The following is a 27,235-nucleotide window of genomic DNA, read 5'->3' as shown; positions in this document are numbered from 1 at the left end:
AAATATTTTATTATATTATTATAAGAAACTTGTGAACCTCTATCTCTGTTTATAAAATCTAAAAATTCTACAGATAGGGAAGTAGCCAGGGGCTGGCAGGGGCCCTGATTCTATTTAGGTCCCTTTAAAATTTATAAAAATCTAAATTAGTAAAGGTAAAATTACACTTTAGCCCACTAAAAATGATAAAAATTCGACTTAATCCTTTAAAAATTATAAATATTAAAATATTAAAATGGTGAGATTGTATTTTTACTATCATAAAAATATATAATTTAATTTCGACCCTCCCTAAAAAAATTTCTAACTTCGCTCGTGTCTACTGATAATATATAAAATAACTTTTCAATATTAAATTTGAGATTAAAACATTAATCATATCACATCACTATCATTACCCTTTCTTTATTTATTAGTTTTGAAATTTTCTACAAATTATATAAATATTGTCCCTTAAAAGAGGAAACAGGAAATTAGCATTTGTTGTGAAGCTCATGAAAACGAAACATCAAGCAGGGATATCCAAATTAGACATCCACGCCAAGCCCTTGTCATGATGTTACATTGCAGTTTATCACATGCCACTACCTCCAACACACATCCAACTATATCAATATGGCCTCACTATTTATATATACTTAAAATATAAGTATTGTTGGTTGGATTTGATCGGATTATTATACGATATTAATAAAAATTTATACGCCTAAATTTAATGGATTTTAAATTTTATTTAAACTCGTTTATTTATAATTTATATGTATAAAATATGAATTTCAAAAAAATTTATATTGACGAGAATACCATTTATTTTCTATCGACATCGAACATATTTTAAATAATTATATGTATCAAATTTGATATTTATCTATTGCATAAAGTAAAACAATATTATTAGTTGAATATGTTAAAATGCTAATTATTATATGAATTTTTTATTATAATATTATAATTGATAAGTTAATATATTTTAATTATATTCAATAATTCAAATAAGAAATATTTTTTTACGTTAATTGTTGTAATTAAAAGAAAAATATTTAGAAAAACTAATTAAATATTAAATGCATAAAATCACATGTAATGCATAAATGATTAACTCAAACTCATTTTAAACTCACTAATATTTGAAAAATAAAAAATATTAATTCATGCTATTTTTAATTCAATATTTTCTTAGTTTATATTTTTTATTAAAATTTTAAATATAGACAACTTTACATTATATTAGCATAGATTTAATTTTATTTTGATATAAATTACATATTATATTAAAATATTAAAAATAATCGAGCCAAACCCATGCTTTAAATGTTGGAAGTCCAAGCTCGACCCATATTATAAACATGCTTATTTTTCTTGTCCAATCTCATTTTACATGTTTAACATTTTGTTTAACCCCCTCAGGCTAAACTTCAAACTTGAATGAGTAATCTAACCCTTAAGCAAATTTGATATAAAATTGTATTTTAATATATTGGTAATATATAAATTTATTTAATAATAATTAACTATGTGACGTGAGCTTTTCGAAATTTAATTATTTATATTTATTTCTAATATTATGTCACATCATCAATTAAATTTTTTTAAAAATATTTATATTTTTTTATTATTTTAAATGATTTTGGTATCTTTTAGATTTTATAAAAAATTTAAAATTTTTAGGTAATGATGTGACATAATCTCATAATTTCATTTTATCATATCTTAATAAAATTCAAATTTAAGGACTAAATTGAAAAATAATATTAAATTATGAAATTAATGTGAAAATTTAAAAAAATTAAAAACATATATGCTTTTTTTAATCAAAGATATATTTAATTTCCCCTAATTTCCCCTTTTCTTGCTAACCAAAAACAGAGGGTTCCCTGTTTCCAGAAAAAAGAAAAAAACTGTTTTGGGGCTCCACATCCTGAAATGAGTAACATATGCAAGAGATATTCTAGTTCGAATCTTCATCATTAGATTCTAAGCATTACATCATATAATTTTATGTATATATATATATATATATATATATATATATCTTATCCCGAGATGGTAATGGAGCGGGTCAGGAGCGAATGTTGTTAAATTCATTCTCGTTTTATAGTTAGTACATTTCATCTCATTCTACTATGGATATATACTCTTCAAGACCACTATCACTTCCATAGATGTTAGATGCATCTATTTCCGTTCCACTCTACTCGGCTTCAATTTACTTTTTGCTACTTATATATAATATTTTCAAATTTTTCAAAAAAAAATATTTAAACATAATTCTTCAAAAAAGATATCTAAATATAAAAAAAAAAAAAAGAGTTTTTCCATAACATATTATTACATTTTTACCCTTTTAATAATTACATATACAAAGATAAAATTGTATTTTCATATTATTGAATGGGGTGAAGCGAGAGGGGGCAAACAATTATTATAACTGCTCCATACCCACTGTCTAAATAAAATTCACCCAACTCGCCCCAGATTCACTTTTCGAAAAAAAAAATCTACTCTATTTAGAACGAATATGTTTGGAATTCATCTCTGTTAAATGTATATCACATGATATATTATTTTTTCAAAATAAATATATTATAAAATTTTATTTATTTCTTTTAAAGCAAAATATTAAATTTTATTAAAAATATTTTTTAATATCACGTAAAAATAACAAGTTAACATAACATTATATATGCGATAGTATATTTTCTATCTTAAAAACAGTAGAATTTAACGTTTACGGTTTGATCAGACTAAAATTTCAAAATTAAAATTGAGAAACTAAAAAACTAAAAAAATTAAAAGATTAAATCTAAAACTTAGATATAGTACAAGGACTAATAAGCAAAATTTGTCCTATCAATAAGGGTTTAAAACGACACTTAATCAATTATCACAAGAGACTTAATGCAACTCTATGAATCACCTATAGACCTTAGGGGGAGAAATATATCACTATCAAATCTTTTTTACTTTGAAAAAGAAAACGTAGAAAAAAATGAAATGAAAAATGTACGAAGTTAAAATAGGGGAAATAATAGGAAACACGTGTAGTAGTGAGAATCAAGGTTAACAAAACAAATAATTCATCCCTAAAGCACACATGGAACCATGGGTCTGGTACCAATATCTTGAATTTACCCTTTAGCTACCCAAAAATGGCATAGAAATGTAGGAAGGTACAATTGTAATTACGTGTTCAATAGTGTGACCATATAGTCATATTAATGTATATATCCCCCATGCAACTTCATGGAAGTAGGGTACTCATAGTGAAGTTTGAAAGTTGCATGAAGCTCACTATTTTAATTGTATTGTCTTCAATGGTCATTCACTCTTTCCAAGAAAAAGAACCCTCCTTATATAAATCCCCCTCTTTATCTTCTTCACCTTTATTACACCAACCAAAACCAAGCCCTATCTCAGTGTTATTCTCTTCTCTTCTTATGGAAGTGGTGGTGGATTTCGAGGACTACTTTCCATCGATGGTGGAGAGTATGGGTGCAGAAGGGTTCATAATGGAGTTGTGCAATGGGTTCAGGCTGCTGATGGACGTTGAAAGGGGGTTGATCACGTTCGAGAGCTTGAAGAGGAACAGTGTGGTGTTGGGGTTGAACGACTTGAGAGATGATGAGATCGTGGGTATGTTGAGTGAAGGGGATTTGGATGGCGATGGGGCTTTGAACCAGGTTGAGTTCTGTATTCTCATGTTTAGGTTAAGCCCAGGGTTAATGTACAACAATGCCTCTAAGCACTGGGTTGATGAATATATATGATGCTACTTCAAAGCAATATATATTGTAAAATTGTTACTTATGTTTTCTTTTCCTTTCTTCATCTAAATTTGTTGTTTTTGATTAATTGTTGAAGGGTAAAAATGCAATTGATCAATGGAATTAAAGTATGACTTGGAAGAAATAAGAAATAAGTTAAACATCTTTAATTCCCCCTTTTGTTTTCTAATTTAATATTTGCTCAAAACTTAACTCATGTTGACAATGTTCATCGTCTCAAGTGTAGTCTAATTTCGAGTCATAATTGCATCTTCTAGTTCACCCAAAAACAAATATTTACTCAAAATCAGTTTTATTATGGGGTTTTCTCTCTTTTTTTTGTTTTATTTCTCATTATTTACTTAATTTACTTTTTTTATTTCTTATTTGGAAACTTGGTTTCACAGATAAAATAAAATGGGGTAATTACTTTATATATTGAAGAAAGGGTATTTTATAATTTTTAAATTAAATTGATATTCCATTGACAAGTGACACTAATTAAAATTTTAAATAATAGTATAGATATATGTATAACAAAATAAAATTTTATAAAAATATAAAAACAAAATTTCAGTTGAGTGATAAATTAAATTTTTTATTAATGTAATTGACGTGAGAATCTCATCATATATATTTTAATTAATTTTTAGAAGTAAAAATTAAAATATTTTAATATTATTTATTTTAATTACGAAATGTGGGCGAATAATATATTTTATTTTGTATATTGTATAATTTATACTATTATGTCATATCCACTGACAACTGAAATGTAAGGACATCATATGCATAAGCCGTTGTGCGTATAACACGTGTCTTAGAATAAAAGAATAATATCATTATATTATTTAGGATAAATATCAAAATTATACATAAACTTTTATTCGATATGTGATTTGATACAAGAATCTTAATTTGGTACAATTATACACATGAAACTTTGATTTTGATTCAATTATCTATATTTTTAAAAAATTGTATTTGTTTTAATTATGCGCTTTTCTCGAGTAATTTTTATTCGCCAAATTGCTAGAGGTCTATGCTTTTAGAATCCAATCTTAGATTTTATGCTCGAAATAAGTGCATCAATTTATGATTATATTGGATGAATATTATTATTTACGTATGCAATATGTAGAAGTAAAACAATGTTATATAAATAATGGCGTTAGTGATTTATGAAAACCTAATTAAATCAACATTTTATATGTAAAATTGTACAAAATCAAAGTATTTGTATAGTTTTAAAATTTATCCTATCATTCAACATTAAAACTAAAATTTTGATACCAATCTCTTATTTACCAACAAGTTTTGGGTATAATGATAACGTACATTGCATTCCAAAGAAAATAATGGAGGTTCGAATCTTGAAAACGACATTGTTAAGATAGACAACAATGAACCATGAACATGAATTATAAAAAGACTAGAAAGACAAAAAAATTCACCCTACTAATATAATCTTTTAACTACTCTCGAACAAGTTACATTTAAATTTTTAACCACATGCGTTAATTTTAAAATCAATGAAAAAATATAAATTTTAATATTTTTTAAGAAAATATTGTCATTAATAATAATCATGAACAATAACAACAATAAGAATATAAAGAAGTAACAAAATACAAAAGATAAATATATTTAATTTCGATACAAAATTAAATATATGTGTGTGTGAAAAACATCTAAACATCGATAAACTTGAAATGGTACACCGAAACATGTTTGTATCAGTATGTACTGATACCAAGACAAAAACAATATGTCTATCGGTACAGTACTGACTACCTTGCTTAAAGGCTTATACTCATCATCATTTTGGAGTCCAATTTTACAAACATCATCACAATACTCTATTATGATAAGGCCCTCCTAGAATGGTTCCCAAAAGATCTTGCAACACTCTTATCTCGTTAGATCTCATATATAAACCAGAACACAACTAAAAATTAAAACCACCATTACTTTCAAAAAAAAAAAGTGGATAAGAACCACCACTAGTTTTAGATAATATAAAGTTAACAAGAACCACAATAATTTTTAGAGAAAACATGCTTTGATCCTATATGCTCTTTTTTACATAATGTCTACCATTTCTTTATTTTCCGATCACCTCGAAGGGACAAAAGAAACATTTTGTTCTTTCTTCAATAATTTCTGATCACTAGTGGACCTCTTAGTAGGATTTGAATCCAGATGAAGTTCTGACCATCTATCAAGAAAAAAAAGAAAGAATGGATCTTGTAGAATTCTCAAGAAATTCTTCGATTTCTTCCAGAAGCAGATGTTTATTCATCCGCTTCTCATGTTCCGTGAATAGTCGGGACATGGAGGAATATCTAGAAAGGCTACCCATAACCCCTTTCAAACCCATAAATACGAGGATAATAACTCAACTCCCCCTACATTGACAACAATATTCATACTAATTGAATTAAGAATCAATCGATTAAATTATAAGATTATTAAATACTTTTTCATTAAAGAAATCATAGTCGTAAGTATTGAAATTTGTACTTTCAAATGATTATACGAAGCAACTAAGATAAGATTATGTTGATATGACCAATTCATTTCACCTTTAATTAGATCATACATGACATAACTATAAGACCCAAATTTGACATTGAAAACATAAAATATAATATAATACGAATACCCCATGTCTCAAAAATTATGTAGTACAAAATATCCAAATATCAAATTTTATATATAATTATAATCATTACACAATAAGATAGGACAGATACTACATGCATTGCATCTAATAACAATTTTCATTTTCATTTTTCAGATGAAAAACAAAATTGGGCAGTACTTGCACGTATCATATTCAATATTATCCAAATTCTCCAAGCTATTGTCCTTTGAGTAAACTCTTGGGACACTTACTATTCATTGTCTCGTTTCTTGGTGTATGTATCTTTGTCTTCTTTTCCTTTAAGCAGGAAAGAGTTAAAATTATTTTTTTTTTCTTTATAAATGTGGATATGTCTATTTCTCCTTTAGTCTCTCCTTTCATTTTCAACATCAGCTCACAACTATACTACCTCCGTTACTCTGTACCCATGAAAAGGAATCACCTTTTGCGATAATAACAAAATCATTAAAAAAATATTTTTCAAGGACAAGGATCGATATTACCACTTGGATCTGAAATCTACATATCGGTACTCATAATTTCTATAGTTATACTAGTGTTTTGGAAGAGATCTTTCGTAAAACATTTAGTGCACTCCATCATCTTTCTTCAGCTAAGCGGTATGTATTTCCACAACTCTCAGTTTTTTTCAATCATACTCACATTCGACCTACCCAAGGTGGTTTTACCAATAGTTGGTCAAGAAATCTTGAATTGCAATTTGGTCAAGGGTTTTTTAGGAATATAAATAATCTCTTGTTTTTTTCATATTTGACGAGCATTTGCAAAGCTAATTGAGCAGTGGGGTAGATGATTTTCAGCTCTCAAAACATGTAAGAACAATATATTATCAAAATTAGATAATAGAGCTTTAATTTCATTTGTCATATTCCACACTAAATAGTGATAGGACTTTAATTGTTTGGGATGCTATTGGTTCATTTGTTGTTTGAGCATCACATGGAATAATAAGTTAGAATAGTACATGATGAGTGTTTCTGTGTGTCCTTTAAATGGGTAGAGCTATGTATTTATATAATATGGTTATTGTTCATAGATGTGATGTCGTAGGTAGATCCCATGCATGTCGATACATATCCTACTCTAAGTTTAACACGTTTTTATGCGATGTGGGTTCACCTACATGATGGTGTGCGAACCTACATCATGCGGTCTCACAGAAGGGTATGAGTGCCTTACACACGAACCCATAGTGTCACGCGAACTTGAAGTGTGAATCGTGTCAAACTCGAATCAGACTCAATCAGGTTACGGGTCGATAATAGTGAGTATCATAACAATTTGTCCCCCACCTAGTTCGAATAAGAGTTATAAAGTGACTCTTCTTGGAACATGATTTATGAGGTGAGAGGTAACATAAGGAGAAACTTATTAAATACATTTTATACCTTAACTTGCAACATACACTTCGCCATGTGTCAATAAAGGATACAATTGTACAAAATTGATTGTGCCCTTATTCTCGAATATATGATTTGTTAAAGTACAAAAAACCCTTTTAAAAGAGAGTTACTTGAGCCCTAAAAATTACATTGTTTGAATCGAAGATTTTGGAGAAGAAGTCATTGTTTAGAAGAACAATTTCAAAGGTAATTTCCCTAAAATTTCCATCGCTCTTTTGATTTTTTTCTGGTTTTATTAGAACACCGTGGCTAGGGCTAGAGCGAGTCGATGTATTATTCAAAGCATCCCTTCGTGACACCCTAAAGTGAGTACTCATATGGAGGCTAAGGCCTATGTTTACACTACGAATGTGGAAGAAATGAATCACATTTTGGCTGCTCGGGGAATTCAAATACCAAACTTCATTTACGACTTCTCAATTACCGAAGGATTAAATTGGTTAAGCAACACCAGCGACGATAGTTTTTTTACTTCCATTGCACATGATAGAGGTAGGTTTCCATTTACCTCGACACCAGGGCAATTATCTGGTTTTTCATGATGGGTCACAATGGCATACTTCATTGAATGTAGTCGGCGGAAAGAAGTGCCATTGATCGTCATTTTTCAAAATTTGTACCAACTGAAGGTTTGCAATCAAAGAGTTCGGTGGGTTTATTTTATTTCTCTCCTCGTGAGGATGTGGAATCAATCATTATGAACTGATCTTCAAACCTTCACCTAAATCATTGCAAGTACATACAAGTTAAGTACAAGCTTAATAGTGGCTTTGATTTTCCAATTAAGTGGTTGATACCTGGTAAGGGTATGTGTCTAAAGAAGTGAGATATTATGATAGAAGCGAGTTGGGCACAATATTAGATTTGGAGGAAGTGCTAACTACAGGAATGTGTTTTAGCATTGCCTCTTAAATCTATGTCTCAATGGATGGAGGTAAGTTAATGCTAATGATGGTGTGGACATTGTTGGATTACTACTCGCATAGTTCGTCCAGCCACATGGGGACATTGATGAATTGGGGTTTATACTGTTGGGAAAAAAGAGGAGCCTAAAAATTATTTTTATAGCTTTTGTAAATTAAAGCCTCATCCATTGTCTTCGAAACCTTCAATGAGTGTAGAAAATGGTGCGAACCCCTTTTTGCTAACTGTTTGTGCTAATGCTACACATGTTAGAGATGTTGGCAAATTTTGTGGTGTTGAAAAAAGTTCAGAAGAATCCACTAGTTTATCTAGAGAGATCAATGAATACATGGATGTGCGATCTTTTATGCAGAATATGCGAGGCGGTCCCTCTGGTACTATCGTTGGGGAAGGGAGTGTGAGCAGTAGAAAGAAGCAAAAGACTACTACGGGAACTGCCAATATTGTACTAAGTAATGAAGATGAGGGTAGTCCAATAGGGGAGCTTTGTCGAAAGAAAGGAAAAGATCGTCTTCAAACATCTGGCGATGCAGCCCATATTACTATAGTTTCTGCCACAATTACATATCCTCCTAACTCTCCTGTTGATCATCAACCACCACTAAGACCAATATTTGATTATACATTTAGAGTAATTATTGACCATGACTTTCCTGGTGGTTCCATGAGGTTTACTATTTCTGATGGTAAAATAAGAACATTATTTTCATGGCACGAGCACCTCAACATGCAAAAGTTTCCCTGCATTCCTTGTGAGGTGAGAAAATAATAGAAAATTTTTATGTCTACGAAAGTGAATAAGTATAGTTATCCATTGAGATCATCTAGCTACACAAGGAAAACTTTCTTACAAGAGCTTATACTCTCTCTCCAAGTTTCTTTGGCTAAAGCTAGCATGGTCACTAGATGGAGAATGAAAATGTTTATTAATCTACCATGGGGGCATTAAAAAAGGCTCACGAGTTACATGCGAACTTGGATGGAGAGAACAAGAAATTGTTGCAGTAGAATAGGAGATTACAATAGCGTCTCACCCTTGTTGTAAAAGATGTTGGGAGATTAATGGGGAGATCACAGGTGAGCGGGCCGATAAAAGTGTCTTGGAAGCAACCATAAGAAGTATGGATGAACAACACAAGGTTGTCATGGCTAATCTGGTGAAGAACCATGAAAAAGCTCTAGAGAAGTACAATAAGGAAACTATGCAAAGCTTATAGGACTACTTACTTGATTTAAAGTCTAACTTCTTATTGCATGCTCAAGTAGTTGGAGGTCCCTTCAATGCTCATAGTGTAAATTTTGATGCTCTTAGTGATCTCACTGATGCTCAGTTGGATTTCGATGTTCACTTCCATTTTGGAGCAGCTTGGTAAGAATTTGTAGAAAAATGGAAGAATTTTAGCAGGTTTTACTTTGCTGAAAATCCTGTTGAGCCTAGTGAAGCTCTCACAGCTGGATGTGAAGGTAATGAAAATGAAAGGGAAAATAAAGAAGAAGATGAAGTGCTCACGGATCCCCAAGATACCAGCACTAATTCTTATTTCCTTATTTTTATTGTACTTATTTCTTTTAAATGAAAAATCTATGCTTGTTTTGCATTGAAACGGTGTTGTGTTTCACTACAAATTTATTTAAGCAAACTGCATAATCAAGTTGTTAGCATAAATGAGCTAAAGAATAAAGATTGCAAAATTAACACAAGTGAGATTGTTCACTATTTTAGATCAAATGAATTTAGGTTGCAATATTAAATCAGCTAACCTTGATAATATCAGTTGCGATCTTAAATCAGCTAACTTAAATAAAATTATTCATGATCTTAAATCAAATGAACTTAGGTTGCGATCTTAAATCAACTAACATTAATAATATTAGTTGTGATCTTAAATCAATGAGCTGTTTGGAGTTGCAATATTAAATCAGCTAACCAAATAAAATTGTTCATGATCTTAAATCGAATGAACTTAGGTTGCAATCTTAAATCAGCTAACCGTAATAATATCAGTTGTGATGTTAAATCAACGAGTTGTTCAGAGTTGCGATATTAAATTAATTAACTTGAACAAAATTGTTCATGATCTTAAATCGAATGAAGTTAGGTTTTTATCTTAAATCAGCTAGCCTTGATAATATCAGTTGTGATCTTAAATCAACAAGTTGTTCGGAGTTGCTAAATTAAATAAACTAACACACACAAAAATTCATAACAGATAATACAAACAAAATTTGCAAATAATGTATCTTTATTGGAAAAAGGATAGATCGTTCATACATAATAGTTATTTAAGTGGCGAGCATTCCATGTATGAAGTAGCACAAGACTGTCCATACTTGCTATTCTGTAAGCTCCATAGTTTATCTTTTCTACTAGTTTGTAGGGTACTTCCCAATTTGGGGTTATTTTTCTTTGTTGTGATGCTAAGAAATTGGCCTTGGTATTTCTTAAAACAATATCACCTATTTCAAACTTCTTGTTCTTGACTTTGGAATTATAGTATCGAGCAACTTGTTGGGCTCGTGCAGCATTCCTAATCTCTATTGCCTCTTTAGCTTCATTGATGAGATCTAAGTTGAGTCCAATGGTCTTTTTATTAGCACCCTCGTCAAAATGAATTTTTCTATGAGATCACATACCTATCTCAGTAGGGATTACTGCATGTGCTCCATATACAAGTGAGAATACAGTCTCTCGAGTTACTATGTGAGGTGAGGTTTGAATGGCCCAAATAATTCCTAGTAACTCTTCTAACCAAGCACATTTGGCCTCATCAATTTTTTTCTACAAAGCTTTTAAAATATTTTTATTCATTGCTTCTACTTGTCCATTATTTTGGGAGTCTTTACAGAACTTTGAGCGAGAGAAATCTATAGATCCTTACAGAAATTTTTAAATTTTCCTTGAAACTAGGTTCCATTATCTGTTATAATTAGGTGAGGGATGCCAACCCTAAAACAATGGATTTCCAAAGAAAAGACTTCATTTGCCTCTTTGTGATTATAGCTAGAGCTGCAGCTTCTATCCATTTAGTGAAATAGTCTACAGGAACTACTATGAATTTCTTCTGAACGGTAGCTATTAGAAATGAACTTGAAATATTTATTCCCCAAGTTGCAAATGGCCAAGGGCTAGACATTATTTGCAAAGGCTCTGTTGGTGATCGTTGTACTTGAGTATACTTTTGGCAAGAATCACAAGTGTGAACCCTATGGTATGCATCCTTCTACATAGTTGGCTTGTACCCCTACCTGGGGACCTTTTGTGCCAACAATCTCCCACCTAGGTGATCGCTGCATATCCCCTTATGAATTTCTCTCATAACATATTACGCTTCTGAGGAAGCAAGACATCGTAACAGTGCTTGGAAGTAACCTTTTCTATAAAGCACACCCTTTAACAGGATATATCTAACGGTGATAAGATATACTAAATAGTTTAATTGGCTGATAGATGAATAATTTGCAAATAGAAAGTTATTTGAAATGAAAATAATAATTTCGTACTTGCAACTTTATGCTATATTTTAGTGAGCTCCTTTTTGCTGAGGTGGTGAACTTCGCCTTGTAAAGCTTGTACAATGGAGGTCATCCACGTTACTTCTTAGCTCAGGCTGAAAACTTGTTGGGTGTCACAGCTCAGGACATCTCTATGTTCTAAAAAAAAAATTCCTCTCTGTTCAATAGTAATAGAGGATGCTAACATTGATAAAATATCAGCTTTGATATTTTTCATTCTTGATAGCTATCTAAAATGTGTTTTATTAAATTGAGTGAGTAGTTGAGCTGCTAAGGAGTGGTATTTCTTCAAGCTTGTCTCTTTTGCTTCATACTCATTATTCATCTACTTCACTACAAGCTGAGAATCAGTATATATGATCAGTTCCCTTACCCCTAGCTGTAGAGCCAATTGTAATCCTAAAATTAGCGCCTCGTACTTTGCAACAGTGTTTGATGCTTGGAAGCCAAAAGATAGTCTATATTGCCACTCATTTCATCAAGATATACTAGAAGAATACCCGCTCCTAAGTCAGTCTTCGCTGTCGAGCCATCAACATAAACTTCGACTTCGCAATTGAACTTGTTTGCCCTTATGATGAGTTAACTACTACATCTTGTGTGATGAACATGAAAAAAAAATTTAGCCAGATGTGTATATATAATAAAACATCGTAAGAAAAATAAATATTTTTCAAATAAAATCCCAATAACTTGTGCGAGTAAAAATCTTTAAAATTAAAAAATACCGGCAGTGTATGATGATTTATCAAAAAATCATTCCACCATAAAATTGGCTAGGATCTGAACCTTGAACGCCATACTTAGGGCATATTCTATTCCATACTCAACCAACCAATTCCACATTTGGTCATTCTACCAGAAGTGTCCACTCTAGACAGAATATCTTTCATAGGCTGATTCGTCATGACAATCACAAGATGGGCCTGAAAATAAAGACACAACTTGCGAGTTGTCATAATTAAAATGAAAATGAGTTTTTATGTCTTTGAATATCTTTGTTCACCGTCCTGTAACGTCTTGCTAACATAATATACTAAAAATTGGCGAACCCCTTCTACTTTGATTAATATTGTTGTTATTATTTCATCCAACATCGTCAGATAAAGATAAATAGTTTCTTCTAGATAGGGTGACATCAAGAGTGGTGGGGATGTGAGATATGACTTGAGCTTCCCAAATGCAACCTGACACTCTACTATCCAACTAAAAAAAATTCTTAAGGCTTTAAAGAAGGGTAAGCATTTATCTACCGTCCTGGAGACAAATCTGTTAGCGCAACCACCCTCCTCATTAGGCATTGAATATCCTTAATAGTCCTTGAGAGAGGCATATCAAAAATGGTGCGAATCTTCTCTGGGTTCGCTTCTATCCCTCTCTTTGAAACCAAAAAACCTAGAAATTTGCCTACTCTTACACAGAAAATACATTTCTCTAAATTCAACTTTGTGCAATGAGCTCACAAAACATCAAAAACATCAGATAAATCATGAATATGTCCCCTCAAAGTAGAGCTCTTTACCAACATGTCATCAATGTAAAGCTCAAAACTGCATCTGATTTGCTCTTTGAAAATCTTATTAACCAATCTCTAGTAAGTCGCACCTGCATTCTTCAACCCATAGGGCATAACTCGATAACAAAACAAGCATTCTTTTGTGATAAAGGCTATTTTATATTTATCTTTTAGGGCCATAAAAATTTGGTTATAACCCAAGAATGCATCCGTAAAACTCATAAATTTATTATTCGAAGATGCATCCACCAACCTATCATTCGAGGGTAAAGGAAAATTGTCCTTAGGGCAAGCTTTGTTAAGGTTGGTAAAATCAAAGCATATTTTCAAATTTCCATTGACTTTCTTCATCATCACAATATTCGAAACCCAATTAGGGTATGCCACCTCTCTGATGAACCCTACTGAAAGCAACTTCCCTACCTCCTGTCTTATGGCCTCCACGACCTGTGGAGCAAATTTTCTGTTCTTTTAATTAATTGGCTTGATCTCAAGAGACACGTTTAATCTATGAACGATCGCTTGAGGATCCACACCAGGCATATCTATAGCTAACCACACAAAAATATTGGAATTCGCTCTTAAACATTTAATCAAATCATTTTTTCCCCATCTGTCAATGTTGAAGAAATTTTTACAAAATTGTTTTTGTTATCATAAAATAACTGCAAATTCTCTGTGATCTCCGCTACTTCTGGCTTACAAATTCTTTCCTCACCTCTGACGTCCTAACTATCCAAATCTAAAACTTGACCAACCACTTTTGCCTATTATGAACTCTGACCCTACGAAACATGTTTACATGTTTGCTTGAATAACAACATGTGACACTGCCTAGCTATTCACTGATCAAACTTCATAAAATCTATCTTGGTCTTTTTAGGAAACTTATTCTTTATACATAAAGTTGCGATCATCATTTTAGTCATTCTCATGATTGAAGCCCAAAAATGACATTATAGGCCATTGGATGGTCTGCCACAAATAACTAAACATATTTCGTTGTGGTATGCTCGTCATCCCCTAAGGTAATAGGTAAAGTAATGTATCCCTTCACCTCAACTAGATGGTTCACAAAACCATACAAAGGGTTTGCCTTCCTCAAAGCTTGTTTTTTCAACACCATTCTCTGGTATGTATCCCTAGCCAACACCTCCATAACACTATCACTATAAACCAAACATATCTTTAACTTGAACCCTGTTATAGCTGCTGACATGACCATTGGATCATTTCCTTCTTCATCACCTATTGAATCTTCACCCTCGTCATTAAATTCTACCTTCCACCTTTCTTACTCACGTAGCCTTTTCAATAAAATGACTGACATTATACTTCTAAGATAAGTCTTCCTCTTTGTGTTAGAGGTCGTCCATTCTTTGTCTGTATCAGTTATCACGTGTATTGTTCCTCTAACCTTTTGTTTTCCCTTGTCAGCACTTTACAAACTCTGACATGGCGGAGTAGCATCTTGAGCCATGAAATCTTTCAACTCGGCATTCCTAATTGCTTCCTCAATAGCATCTTTCAAAGAAAAACAATTATTAGTCTTCTGTCCTCCATCACTATGAAAATTACACATGTCTTTCGAGTTTGACCTTTACTGAATACGTCGCATGGGTGAAGGACTTGGCAAAATGCCCAAACTTTTAACCTAACTAAGAATATAGGCACGAATAGCATTTATGGGAGTATAGGTTTCAAATTTTCCATGAGAAACATACCTTCATGTGTGCTCACCCTCAGGTCTTTAGAATGTTCTCGATGTTTCATTCTGCAAGTAACCCCTCAACTGTCCCCCACCCTGTACAAGTAAATTCTGAAAAAGAGGTCTTGATGACTGCGAACTCCTTGTCGGTCTCTAAACTGTCTGTCATCCCTCTAGAAGGTACTGTGAGTCACTTTGATGGGTGTCGATTCCACCAATATAAACCTACGTCTAATTTGCAATTTAAGCAGTATAAGGAGTAGGTTCGATCCCTTAGAGACTGGGTTTACTGCAAATTGTTCCTCTTTGACCAGATTTATGTCGGGGCAGTTGTCGTGCCCAAGAAGTTCGGGGGGATAAAATTTGAAGACCTGAAATAAATAAATAAAATGCGTGAAAAAAAAAGTTAAAAACAGAATAATAAAAATAGCTAAATAAATATGAAGAAAAATTAATTAGAATAAGCTCAACTTCAGGCACGGATTTTTCCTCGTCTTTGAACCGATCCTCGAAATTAGATGAACTCCTCTTTTCCAATAAGCTAGTTATAGCTACCAAGGACGCCTCGGACACCAACTCTTCCTTGTGTAAATTAGTTATGGAACGTCCAATAACTAACCCTTACCGATCGAACAACCACGAAACGTTCGTGATTTAGAACTCCGGCAGCTTTGCATTCTAGAAGAGCCTAGCTCGAACCAATGCCCTCAACTGCGTGGGACATTTAAATCCGGTTACTACTTCCCTTAACAGAACCAAACAGTAATCTCCACTTGGCACGCCAATGTGTTCACAGAAAACCGATTAGAAACGTTCCTTTCGCAATTCCAACTGTACGTCTAACCACACTAAATTAAACGACGTCTTTTTTGACTTAGTGTTGATCTGACTTTGTGAGTTGACAAAATCATACTCTTAATCCGGAGAAATAATAAGTACTGGAATTTAGGAGTTAATTTGCTCGGGTGCATAACTCACGGGTTTTGACGAGGCTAATTATGGCCTTAAAGCTGAAATGGATACTTAATTAAAAAAACTTGATAATTAAAAACTTGATTAATGACTTGATTCAAGACTTGATGATTAAAATGAACAAAGTAGTCCACTATTTATACTAGTGGCTTTGCTAAATTAAGAGCCAACTAGTATAGAAAATCAAGGAATAAAATATTAAAAATCCCTACATAATCTCCCACTAAGTCAACCAAAAATTTTAGCTAATTAATCTTGGAAAATTTTGCTTTGGCCCTCCTTTGCTCATTTTTTCAATCTAGCCCAATTGTTTCTTTTTTTTTCTATTTAGCCCAAAATTGCACCCCTGCACAAAATTCAACAAAAACATGGAAAAATTAGTGGTGCACTCTCATAAATTAACCAATTTAATTACATAAAATATGTAACTTTAGCATTTAATCACACTTTCTTAATTTCTTCTACTTCAGTGAACTTATGAGCCCTCTCATACAAATCTATCAAACTTTGTGGCTTATTATCAGTAAATAAATATTGCACGTGTTCATTCTGAACTCCCACGATAAAGGCATCAATGAACTGTTGATCCTCTAAATTATTTTTGTTCAACATTGTTGCATGGAAACATTTACCATAATCTTGAAAAATTCTCCTTCCCTCTATTTTACTAACATCAAACCCATAAGAGTGTTCATTATTGTTCTACGAGCTCGAAATCTTCCTAAGAACATTTGTCCCAATTGTGAAAAGCTTTGGATGGAGCACTGTGGTAGAGACAGATACCAATATTTTGCACTTCCTTTAAGGGTCGTCGATAAGGCTTTACACTTCGCAGCATCAGAGCCCCCTAGCACATTCATATAATTATTATACTGCATGAGATGTGCTCAAGGATCCCTTCTTCCTTCGAACATTTCCTTTGGAATTTTAAACTCAACTGGTAAGCTCACAGCTACTATATTAGGAGCTAATGGATTATTAGAACAAAATAACCAATCCATATCTTGGGCTTCAGGATGCAATGGTCTCACATCTCTACACAGAGCATCCATTTCGTTTTGCCACGATTTTGCATGTGCCCCTACATCCTCCTCCTGGGTAGGTGTAACCTGCTCTTAAGATCAAAATAGGGTTGAGCAAAACTCGATTAGACTTTAAAAAATTAAAAAAAAATTGAATTTCGAGTTAAACAGAATTGAGTTATTCGAGTCAACTCGAATTTTTTTCGAATTTCGAGTTTGAATCGAGTTTAATTTTCAACTTCGAATAGCTCAAATAATTCGAATATACCGAACTATAATATTTTACATTTTTACCCTAAACACCTAAATCTTTTTACTTTTCCCCCAATACTTTTACTCCCCCCACTTTCCGCCCAAGAGTAAGGCCTAATTCATTCAAAATACCAAAATTTGCCCAAGCAAAGGCTTGAACTTGGGACCTCTCAAACACTCCTAGAACACATAACCACTAAAGCTGATAAATATTTGTGTCATATTTTCACAATACCGAAATTAGAAATTTTGGGGCGTTACAACTGAACTAAAATATTTTACATTTTTACCCTAAACCCCCAAACCTTTTTACTTTTCTCCCAATACTTTTACTCCCCCCCACTTTCCACCCAAAACTTTTACTCCCCTACCATCCCACCCCACCCCGCATCTACCCCAAACTCATCCTCCCCCCCCCCTTTTTTTGAATATTTTCCCCCATTTACTTTCCCCTAATCCTAAAAACTTTTTTATTTTCCCCAAAACTTTTACTTTTCACCATTTACCCCCAAATAAAAAATCATCCAAAAAAAATCTCTAAACCTAAATAGTAATAATATTATTTATATATATTATTTATATTGTTAAATTAAATTTCACATTTTGTACTATTTATATTATTGAATTGTTTAATCACATTAAGTCTTTATAAATTTCTATAAAATTGAATTATTGTTGATGCCATAAAATATTCGTGTTAAAATTTTATATTGGTATCAATTTCACATTTTGTCTTTAAGATAACTTTTAATAAAAATCACATTTTTTATAATTAATATATTTTTAATTTCAAAATACATAGTGACAAAAATCAGAAGATAATTAAAGCAACTAAACAAGCAAAGAAGCTAACTCGTATATAAAAGATTAATAAATAAATTATGAGGAGATGAAATTTAATGACAAATTTGATTACGGTGGGTGACAATGGTTGCAAGGACCCAAAGTCATTTTTTAAAATTTAACTCGAACAAATATATTCGATTCAAATTCCATCTCACTCGACTCGATTCGAGAAAATTTCAAATTGAGTTAGGATGATAAAATAGAATTCTTTAACTTAATAACTCAAAATTTTTTTATTCGATTCGATCGAACGCTCACCCCTAGATCAGGGTTGTCAAACTACATTTTCCTTCTCAATTCTTCATTTTACCTTAACAATTCATGCTGAAACACTTGTTACTATTCGAACCTAGTACTTTGTTGGGTCATCTGCTCCTTTATCAACCTCAGGTACTTCTGTAAACTAAACAATTGTTGTGGCGGTGCTCCCTGACCAGAGGGAGTTTTGAGATCGAATGAGTTGGAAGCACCTACATGGATTGAGTTACCCAAATTCTCTAATCGATCAGCAAACTAGCTAGCAAAAAGGTCTATCTCACTAGGTCGATTGTCAGTGCCCGAATCTGTTGTCTAGCCTGAAGGAAAATTAGTTGAGAAATTTTCATTAGGGTAACTCATTTTGGTTTCTTTTTTTTATCAATCTAAAGATTGGAAGATCGGAAGCCTGTCCACACTCACCGCACCAAATTGTTGAGTGTTTATGTATATCCTTTAGATGGGTGAAGCTGTGTATTTATATGATATGGTTATTTGTTTATACGATGTAGGTTCACCTATGTGATGGTGTTCGAACCCACATCGTGCGGTCTCATAGAAGGATGCAAGTGCCTTACATGCAAACTCATACTGTCACGCGAACTTAAAGTGCGAACCGTGTAGAACTCGACCTGGACTCAATCGGGTTATGAGTCGATAATAGTGAGTATCATAACAGTACTTAAGACAGTGAGTTAGGATAATTAAAATGCAGTATGTTTGGTGGTATTTTTTTTACTTGTTTCATTTTAATTAGTTTTCTATCCACAAATAATTTTTGAATTGAAGTTGTAATTATCTTTTTTTTTTCTTTTGTAGAGTTCTTTTAGAAGAAAATAAAGAAAGAAAAGGACCGATTGATTCACAAGAAACCTTATCCTTGTCATAACCTTATCTTTTAAGTGTATTTAAATGAGGTAATTATTAGTTCTCCTTCTTTCTTGTTGTTTTTCTTTTACTTATTTTCCTTTGAGGTGAAAAGAGTTGAACTTATATTTGTTTTTTCCTTATTAATGGAATTTGTCTATTTCTCATTAAGAATTTGTCTATTTCTCATTAAATTTCTTATTTCATTTTCAACAATATGTCTCATTTCAAGTACCATGTGTTTGACTTGTACCCATCAAAAGGAGACACCTTTTAGTTGCATTAGAGTAAATTTTTAAAGTTAAGATATTTTCTAAATTCTTATACATTTTATTTTTATAAATATACATTTTTTATTTTTTAAATTTAAAAATTAAGATTTAGATATTATCGTGGTTAATTTTTTTTGCGACATTTTGAAATTAAAAATATATTCACTTGATAATAGTGTAACAATAAAAAATGTTAAAATACTAATTATAATTTTTTTCTTAAAAAATTCATTTGAACTTATCATGATAAAATACCTATTTTGTTGTTGGAATAGTGTTCTTAAAAATAATTACGCCAACGTTTTGGTTGAAATAATTAACAACATTAACGATTTAGACTAACCAATGACATTATAAAATGGAGAGACAAAATTATTTCAAAATTAAAATATATATTAAATATCAAGCTTTGAAAAGTTAATGATATTAACTATTTTGAACTAAATAATAACATTACAAAAATATAGGAACCAAATTATGTTAGAAATTAAAATATAAAGGTTAAATTTTAAATCTAGATATATTAAAGGGACCAAAACTAAAATTTTACCATTTATCTAATATTTAAATAATAAAAAGTGAGCTTCATATAGATAACAAAATCACTAAAGAAATCATTGCTCGAAGAAGGTACTATTTAAATTTTTATATATTAACAATTTACTTCTATAGAAAAGGTACTCAATTAAAAATAATTTTGGATAGAATAAATAGTGAAAATGCACTTATTTAAACCTTCATTTATAGAAAAGTTATCAATACAAATTCAAGGGTTAATATATTAATTGGTATCAATTTTTTTGTCTTGTTTTAGTATTTAAGTTTAGTTTCAAGGTTTAGTTTCAGTATCCGCACTAATGATATCATGTGGCCCGATAAATATTTAACACGTTTATTCTAATGTAAATAACATAGATACGTAATTGGATCAAAGAAAAAAACTCAGGTACCAAATTGAGACTAAAACAACCTCAAGTATCAAATTGGAAAAAAAATCAAGTACCAAAGTAAACATTAAAGCCAAATTGATGTACCAAATTGGGAAAAAATGCAAGTACTAAATTGAATAGGGAAACCAAATTTATGTACCAAATTATATATTAACCCAAACTGAAAATTAATATAAGAGGGTAGTTGATGTCACCAAACATAATCTTGGATAGTTTGGAACTTAATGCTGTTATTAATTTGCAATTTACCATAAAAATATGAGAAATTATTTTATGAACTCTTCTTATCACCTCATATCTGGTCCTAGCCAATTATTTAATGCCACATCAACAACTTTTTCCAAGTCAAATTAAAAGGACTAAAACAATTTCCACGTCAAATTTAATTTTGTTCAATTTCTTTTTTTTTTACATTAACTTTTTTCCTTGGTCTCACCATCTTTCACTGTTAGAGGAAAAAAGATTTAGGGGTTTGTTGATTTTCTTGATTTTTTCCCTTTATTCATCATCTTTTCACGGTTAAAAAAAGCATTTAAGGTTTTGGGCAATTCAAAATCAGCAATGGAAGGATTACATGCTGCGCAAAAATTTGAGGGATTACAGAATTAGGTTCGTTCCTATGTTTAGTGATTAAAATCAATGGTTTTTAATCTTTTCATGCAACTATGAAATAGTTATTGAATTTAGTTCATAATAATTTTTTCATTAGAAACAAAAAAAGAATCAAAATTGAATTAAAAAGTGAGAGTAACCCTTTTCAAATTTCTGTCAATATATATACAGTGAGGAGTGACTAGCTTATTGTTTTCTTTGTTTTTAAGTTTTGGTTTATACCCAAATCACAAATATATTGCATAATGAAATTCTTGTTCGAGCCTTTGAATGAATTCAATTTGTAGTGTAATGTTTGTTGCTTTGGATTACTGGTCGGTTCCTGTCATGTTATTGATGTAATTTCTGTCTATGTAAATCTTTGGTGCTGCACTTTTTTTTCTTTGAAGTCTTTCAATCAATTTGGGTCTTGTTTTCATAATGCTATTATTGTTTTCTCACTTTTACATTTAAGCCAAGTATTTTGATATTTACTTCTCTACTTTCGAGTTTGCTAAACCAAAACATATTGTGTTTTTGTCCATGGTTTTTAAGTTTTGGTTTACACTCAGACTACAAATATGTTGCAAAATTTCTTTTATCTTTTTACTTGGAATTTGTTTTATTTACGAATTGGATCATGTGATCAAAACTTTAGTTTTTGTTTGGTTGATTAGAAAGTGAAAGAACAAAAATAAAGTGTAAGGTCTTTTTCGAGTTGAGGTGAACGAGAATTTTTTTATAATTTTGTTTCTTTTTTATTCTTTTATTTTTTTATAATTTTGCATAATATCTAAGCGGGCGAGAAATTTTTTTATGAATCCTCCTTACTGCATCATTCATGCTCGCTATTGATTTGAGTAATTTGAATTTTTTAGATTCTATAATTGTTCTATATAATTATATGATTAATTTGATGTAGATATGTTTCATGACATGGATGAAGAAAATTCTCAAAGTTTTACTTACATAGAAAGGATAGAAATTGATAATGCTAATTTGAAGGGACTTGTGGTGAATAATGAAGATGAAGCTTATAATTTGTATACAGATTATGGCCATCGCATTGGTTTTAGTGTTCGAAAATGAAAAAATAGATATCTTCCTGGCACAAAGATTATTTGCACTAAAGACTTTTATTGCTCCAAACAAGGTTTTAAAGAATTTAAAGATGTGTGGATACAAAAAAACATAACAAATTGGAAACAAGAACTGGATGTCTGGTAATGATTTGCTTTACAGTACAAGATGACCAATGGAAAGTCACTCGTTTTATTTTTGAGCATAATCATGAGTTAGCAACTCCTTTAAAATGACATCCACTCAAGTCAGCTCAATCAGTTTCGGTAGCTAAAGCTAATGTCATTAATTCAATGGTTAGTGCTGGTATACATCCTACAGATGTTTACTCTTACATGTCAAATGAAGTTTGTGGAACTAAAAATGTTGAGTTTACAAAACAAGATTGTTATAATTACCTTAACAAACATATGATGTTGATTAAAGCTGGATGGTCAAAGTTTACTTAACCATTTCAAGGTTAAAGTAAGTGAAGATCCACTGTTTTTTTTTTTTTTTTTGCACAGTTCAAGTGGATCAAGAAAATCGAACGACAAACTTTTTTTTGGAGAGATGGTAGATCAAGAATTGATTATAATTGCTTCGGAGATGTTGTGGTTTTTTATACAACTTATCGTACCAATAGAAATAACCTAATATGTGCTCCATTTGTGGGTATTAGCATCATCGGCAAACAATAATGTTTGGGTGTGCGTTTTTGTTAGATGAAACTGTTGCTTCCTTTGCATGGTTGTTCAATTCTTTCTTGCAATCAATGGTAATTAGTCAACAAAGACTATAATGACTGATCAAGATCATGCAATTAGCAAAGAAATAGGAGAAGTTTTTCCTGATTCATGTCACAATTATGTTTATGGCACATTTCTAGGAATGCCCCTTCACATTTTGGTAATCTCAATGGAAATGTTGATTTTTCATGCTTTGTTTCATAAGTGCATGCAAGGTTGTGAGTCCAAAATGGAACTTAAGAGTACATGGGAAAATGATAAATGATCATAATCTTTAAGATTATTCATGGTTGAAAGGTTTATACAAATATTGTGAAAAATGGAGTATTACTTTTAGCATCGATATATTTTCTTCTCAAATTAAATCTTCTCAAAGGGTTGAGGTTACAAAAAATGCTTTGCATGGTATTTCTAAAGCCATTACTTCTCTTATTTAATTTTTTTTTTTTTTGAATTCGAGAAATTAGTGGGAAGTTGGCATTCTTCTGAAGCTAAGAAAAAATTTCAGTGCAGAAATGGCTCAATCACGTATGCAATTAAAAATGTTGGCATTTTGTCTAATGCATTGAAAGTTTATACTCATGAAATATACAAGTGCTTTGAGAAAGAATTTCTTAATGGTGTTCCATTGATATGGAGAGAAATTGTGCAAAATGGTACATCCTTATACTTTTGAAGTAATGATGGATGAAAATAGTTCAAGAGTTCGAATAGTCCATTTTAACACGATCACTATGGAGATTCATTGTACTTGTAAGAAGTTTGATTTTTGTAGCTATCTTTGCTCTCATGCTTTACAGATTCTTAGAGTTAAAAATGTCAAAAAATTTTCTTATCGGTATATCTCTCGAAGATGGACTAAAGATGCTAAAAAAAACATGTATGGTGGTAATGTTGTTGAGTTTTCACAACAGTATAATATGAAGGCTAAAGTTGCATTTCGTAATCGTATGATTCGATTTGCTTATGAATTGATTATAAAAAGTCAAGAAAATTAACGAAAAAACAATACAACTTTGTCAAAAGATTTTATATGAAGGAGACATGGAAGTTGAGAAAGAATTGACAAAGTTATGTGTCACTAAGAATCATAAGCTCAATGAGAATGAGGCAAATGCAAGAGTAGTCATTCGATCTAGTAAGTTATCAATATAATCAAGAATTTTAAATGCTTTATGTTTTCTTACATAAGTGATAATTGTTTTATTTTTAATTTAGAAAACGTGAAGAGGTCAATAATTAAAGAATAATTAAGCAATGATGATAATATTGTAAAACAGGGAGAAAGTAAAACTTCTTCAATCTTAGATCCACCAGGAATCTCTAATTCCAGATTTAAAGGTCACTTTAGAATTATTTTTTTATTTCCAATTTCATTCAACCCACCAGTTTTTTTATTTACTTCCTTTCATATAAATGTAACATCACGATTCTAAGTCTTTGTTTTATGATACAATTCTTAGAGTAACCCATAGTTCTTCCCCGACCCTTAAATAAGAAGATAATACGATTCAGCAAACTTGAACCCACGTCCTTTTCACTGACAACAATGTTGATACCAACTGAGCTAAGACTCAATCGGCATTCAACCCACCATTCTAATTTATCTTTTTATATAATTTGGATTAGAATTCATTAATGTGTTAATTATTTGGCTTAAAAGTATGTTTCAAACGAATCGATATTTATTATATTATTTGTACGGACATGCTGTAGGTACCTAAATTCTTTAAATATTGACAAATTTTTGTTTTAACTTTAGAATTTTTTTTTATTCCCAATTTCATTCAACCTACTATTTTTTTAATTTACTTCTTTGTTATAAATCTAGCATCATGATTTTTAGTCTTTGTTTTGTAATACAATGCCCAGAACTACCCATAGTCCATCCCTGACCCTTAAATAAGAAGATAATGCACTTCAATGCACTCGAATCCACTTCCTCTTGCACTGACAACAATGTCTATGCCAACTGAGCTAAGACTCAATCCACATTCAACCCACCATTTTAATTTCTCACTTTTTATGTAATTTGGATTAGAATTCGTTAATGTGTTAATTAATTTGGCTTAAAAGTATGTTTTTGATGAACCAATATTTATTATACTACTTGTATGGACATGCTGTTGCATGTGTTTAAAATAGAAGGGTAAGTCATAGTACAGGAAAAATGGCTTATTTTACGTTGACAAGTCATTTTCTGTTGACCGAGCTGTTTTCTGTGAAACAAACACAAGAGGTAGAAAATATTTTTCGTAAAACTTTTTACATGTAAACAAACGGACCCTAAATACCGATGGTGTCTTTAACAAATAGGCTACAAATATCGATGGTGTTTTCAGGGATTTGCCAACTAAATATTTGGGACTCCTTGGCTGCAAGTTGAATATATGCATGCATTTTGGAGATTAATTATTCAATTTTTAAAATTAAGATGAGATTAACAAAATGTTTAAAATGTTAAAGAGATGAATTTGTTATTATACTTATTCACATCAGCATTTCATTCGGTAATTAAAGGGATTTTAATGGTAAAATGATTAAAATTTCAATTGATCTAACCGAGTGATTATATTAATAAAAAAATTCAGTGACTAAAATAGAAATGCACTAAAATTTGGGTGACTATCTAAGTAATTTATTTAAAAATTTTCCAAGAATTATATAGAAACAAAATTATAAGTTGAGGTTGGATTTTCAATATAAATAATTCCTTTTAGTGAATCTATCAATCCTGCAAGTTGTTATTAGTATACAAGTTTTATTTTAATAATTTTAATTAAGATAATTTATAATTCCTCGAATTAATCATAGTCATTAAAAATTCTGTTATTTCGCTGATGGATTACGGACGTAGCATTTTTTTTACTATTGAGTAAAGCTAAAAAGCTCGCTATAATTAGTCCAAAATGTTTTTTAATTTATTTGTAATATAAGACTAAAGCTTAGGGTGGGTTTGGATGGGCGGTGAGTTTACCTGCGGTTAGTGTAAAAACAGCGGTGGCGGTGAGATTAGATACTGCAGCGATACTGTAGCGTGAGAAAAAAAATAAACTAAACGCACCGCACCCAATCGCCCATCCAAACCCACCATTAGTAGTTTTCTTTTTCTTCTTTGTTCTTGTCATTTGTTTCCTGGAAAAAGGTAAAGCAATTGAGGATGGTTTTAATTGATTTGAGAAGACACTCATTACTTGCTTGTTTCCATGAATCTATTGGCATGGGTTTCTCTTAATTTGTGTGTTTTTTATGTGGGAATATGGATTTTGCAAAGGAAGGGATACAGATTGAAGGAGAAGATCCAGAGAAATGGACAGCCATTTAACCTGTAAATCTGTGTACGGATGATCACCAATCTGTCCAATATGGCGACAAGTATGCCATGAGGACTATTCCCCTGCAAAAACAGACATCCAGTGAGTTCTCTAAAGCAAGATTCAAGTATATGCATCTGCTAACCATGAATTAGACAACATAAGCATGTTTGATGTGTAAAATGCTTTGTGCATCAAAGAAATTTCCTTTTGCAAGAGCCATCTTTCCACGTTAACATTAAGGAAAAACTCATGTAAGACAATGGGGTTCTTCTCAAACAAGTCAAATCTATCCTCATTTTCCTCGTTACTTCTTCCAAGAAACAAACAAGAAAAGGAAAAGGGGAAAACTTGTAAGCTTTAGTTTTCTGTTGAAAATAAACCAAAAAAAAAATATTTTGAACTAATTATAAAAAAGTCTCTAATTTTATTAAAAGTAAAATGAAATACCACATCGATAATCCATTAGTGGATTAATGAAATTTTTAACGACAGCGACTAATTTGAGCAATTATCTTAATTAGAACGACTAAATTATCAAAAAATTTAAAGTAACCAAAATATGAATGACACTATTTTAAAGTGACTTG

General features: G+C 31.3%; 1 protein-coding gene across 1 annotated transcript; it reads left to right on the top strand.

Moving 5' to 3' along the window:
• The first annotated feature begins 3,246 nt into the window (after positions 1–3,246).
• Positions 3,247–3,937, top strand: LOC105768311 (calcium-binding protein PBP1). The gene has a single exon (XM_012588184.2). The coding sequence runs from the start codon at positions 3,282–3,284 to the stop codon at positions 3,765–3,767; it is 486 nt and encodes a 161-aa protein (XP_012443638.1). The 5' UTR covers positions 3,247–3,281; the 3' UTR covers positions 3,768–3,937.
• The last annotated feature ends 23,298 nt before the right edge of the window (positions 3,938–27,235 follow it).

Source organism: Gossypium raimondii, chromosome 5, assembly GCF_025698545.1.
Source record: "Gossypium raimondii isolate GPD5lz chromosome 5, ASM2569854v1, whole genome shotgun sequence".
In the NCBI taxonomy this organism is placed as follows: Eukaryota; Viridiplantae; Streptophyta; class Magnoliopsida; order Malvales; family Malvaceae; genus Gossypium; species Gossypium raimondii.
Note: the sequence above shows the minus strand (reverse complement) of the source record. Positions and strands in the feature narration are given on the sequence as shown.

Excerpts from the sequence above, each read along its gene's own strand:
- LOC105768311 (XM_012588184.2), top strand. The coding sequence starts at position 3,282 with ATGAAGCTCACTATTTTAATTGTATTGTCTTCAATGGTCATTCACTCT.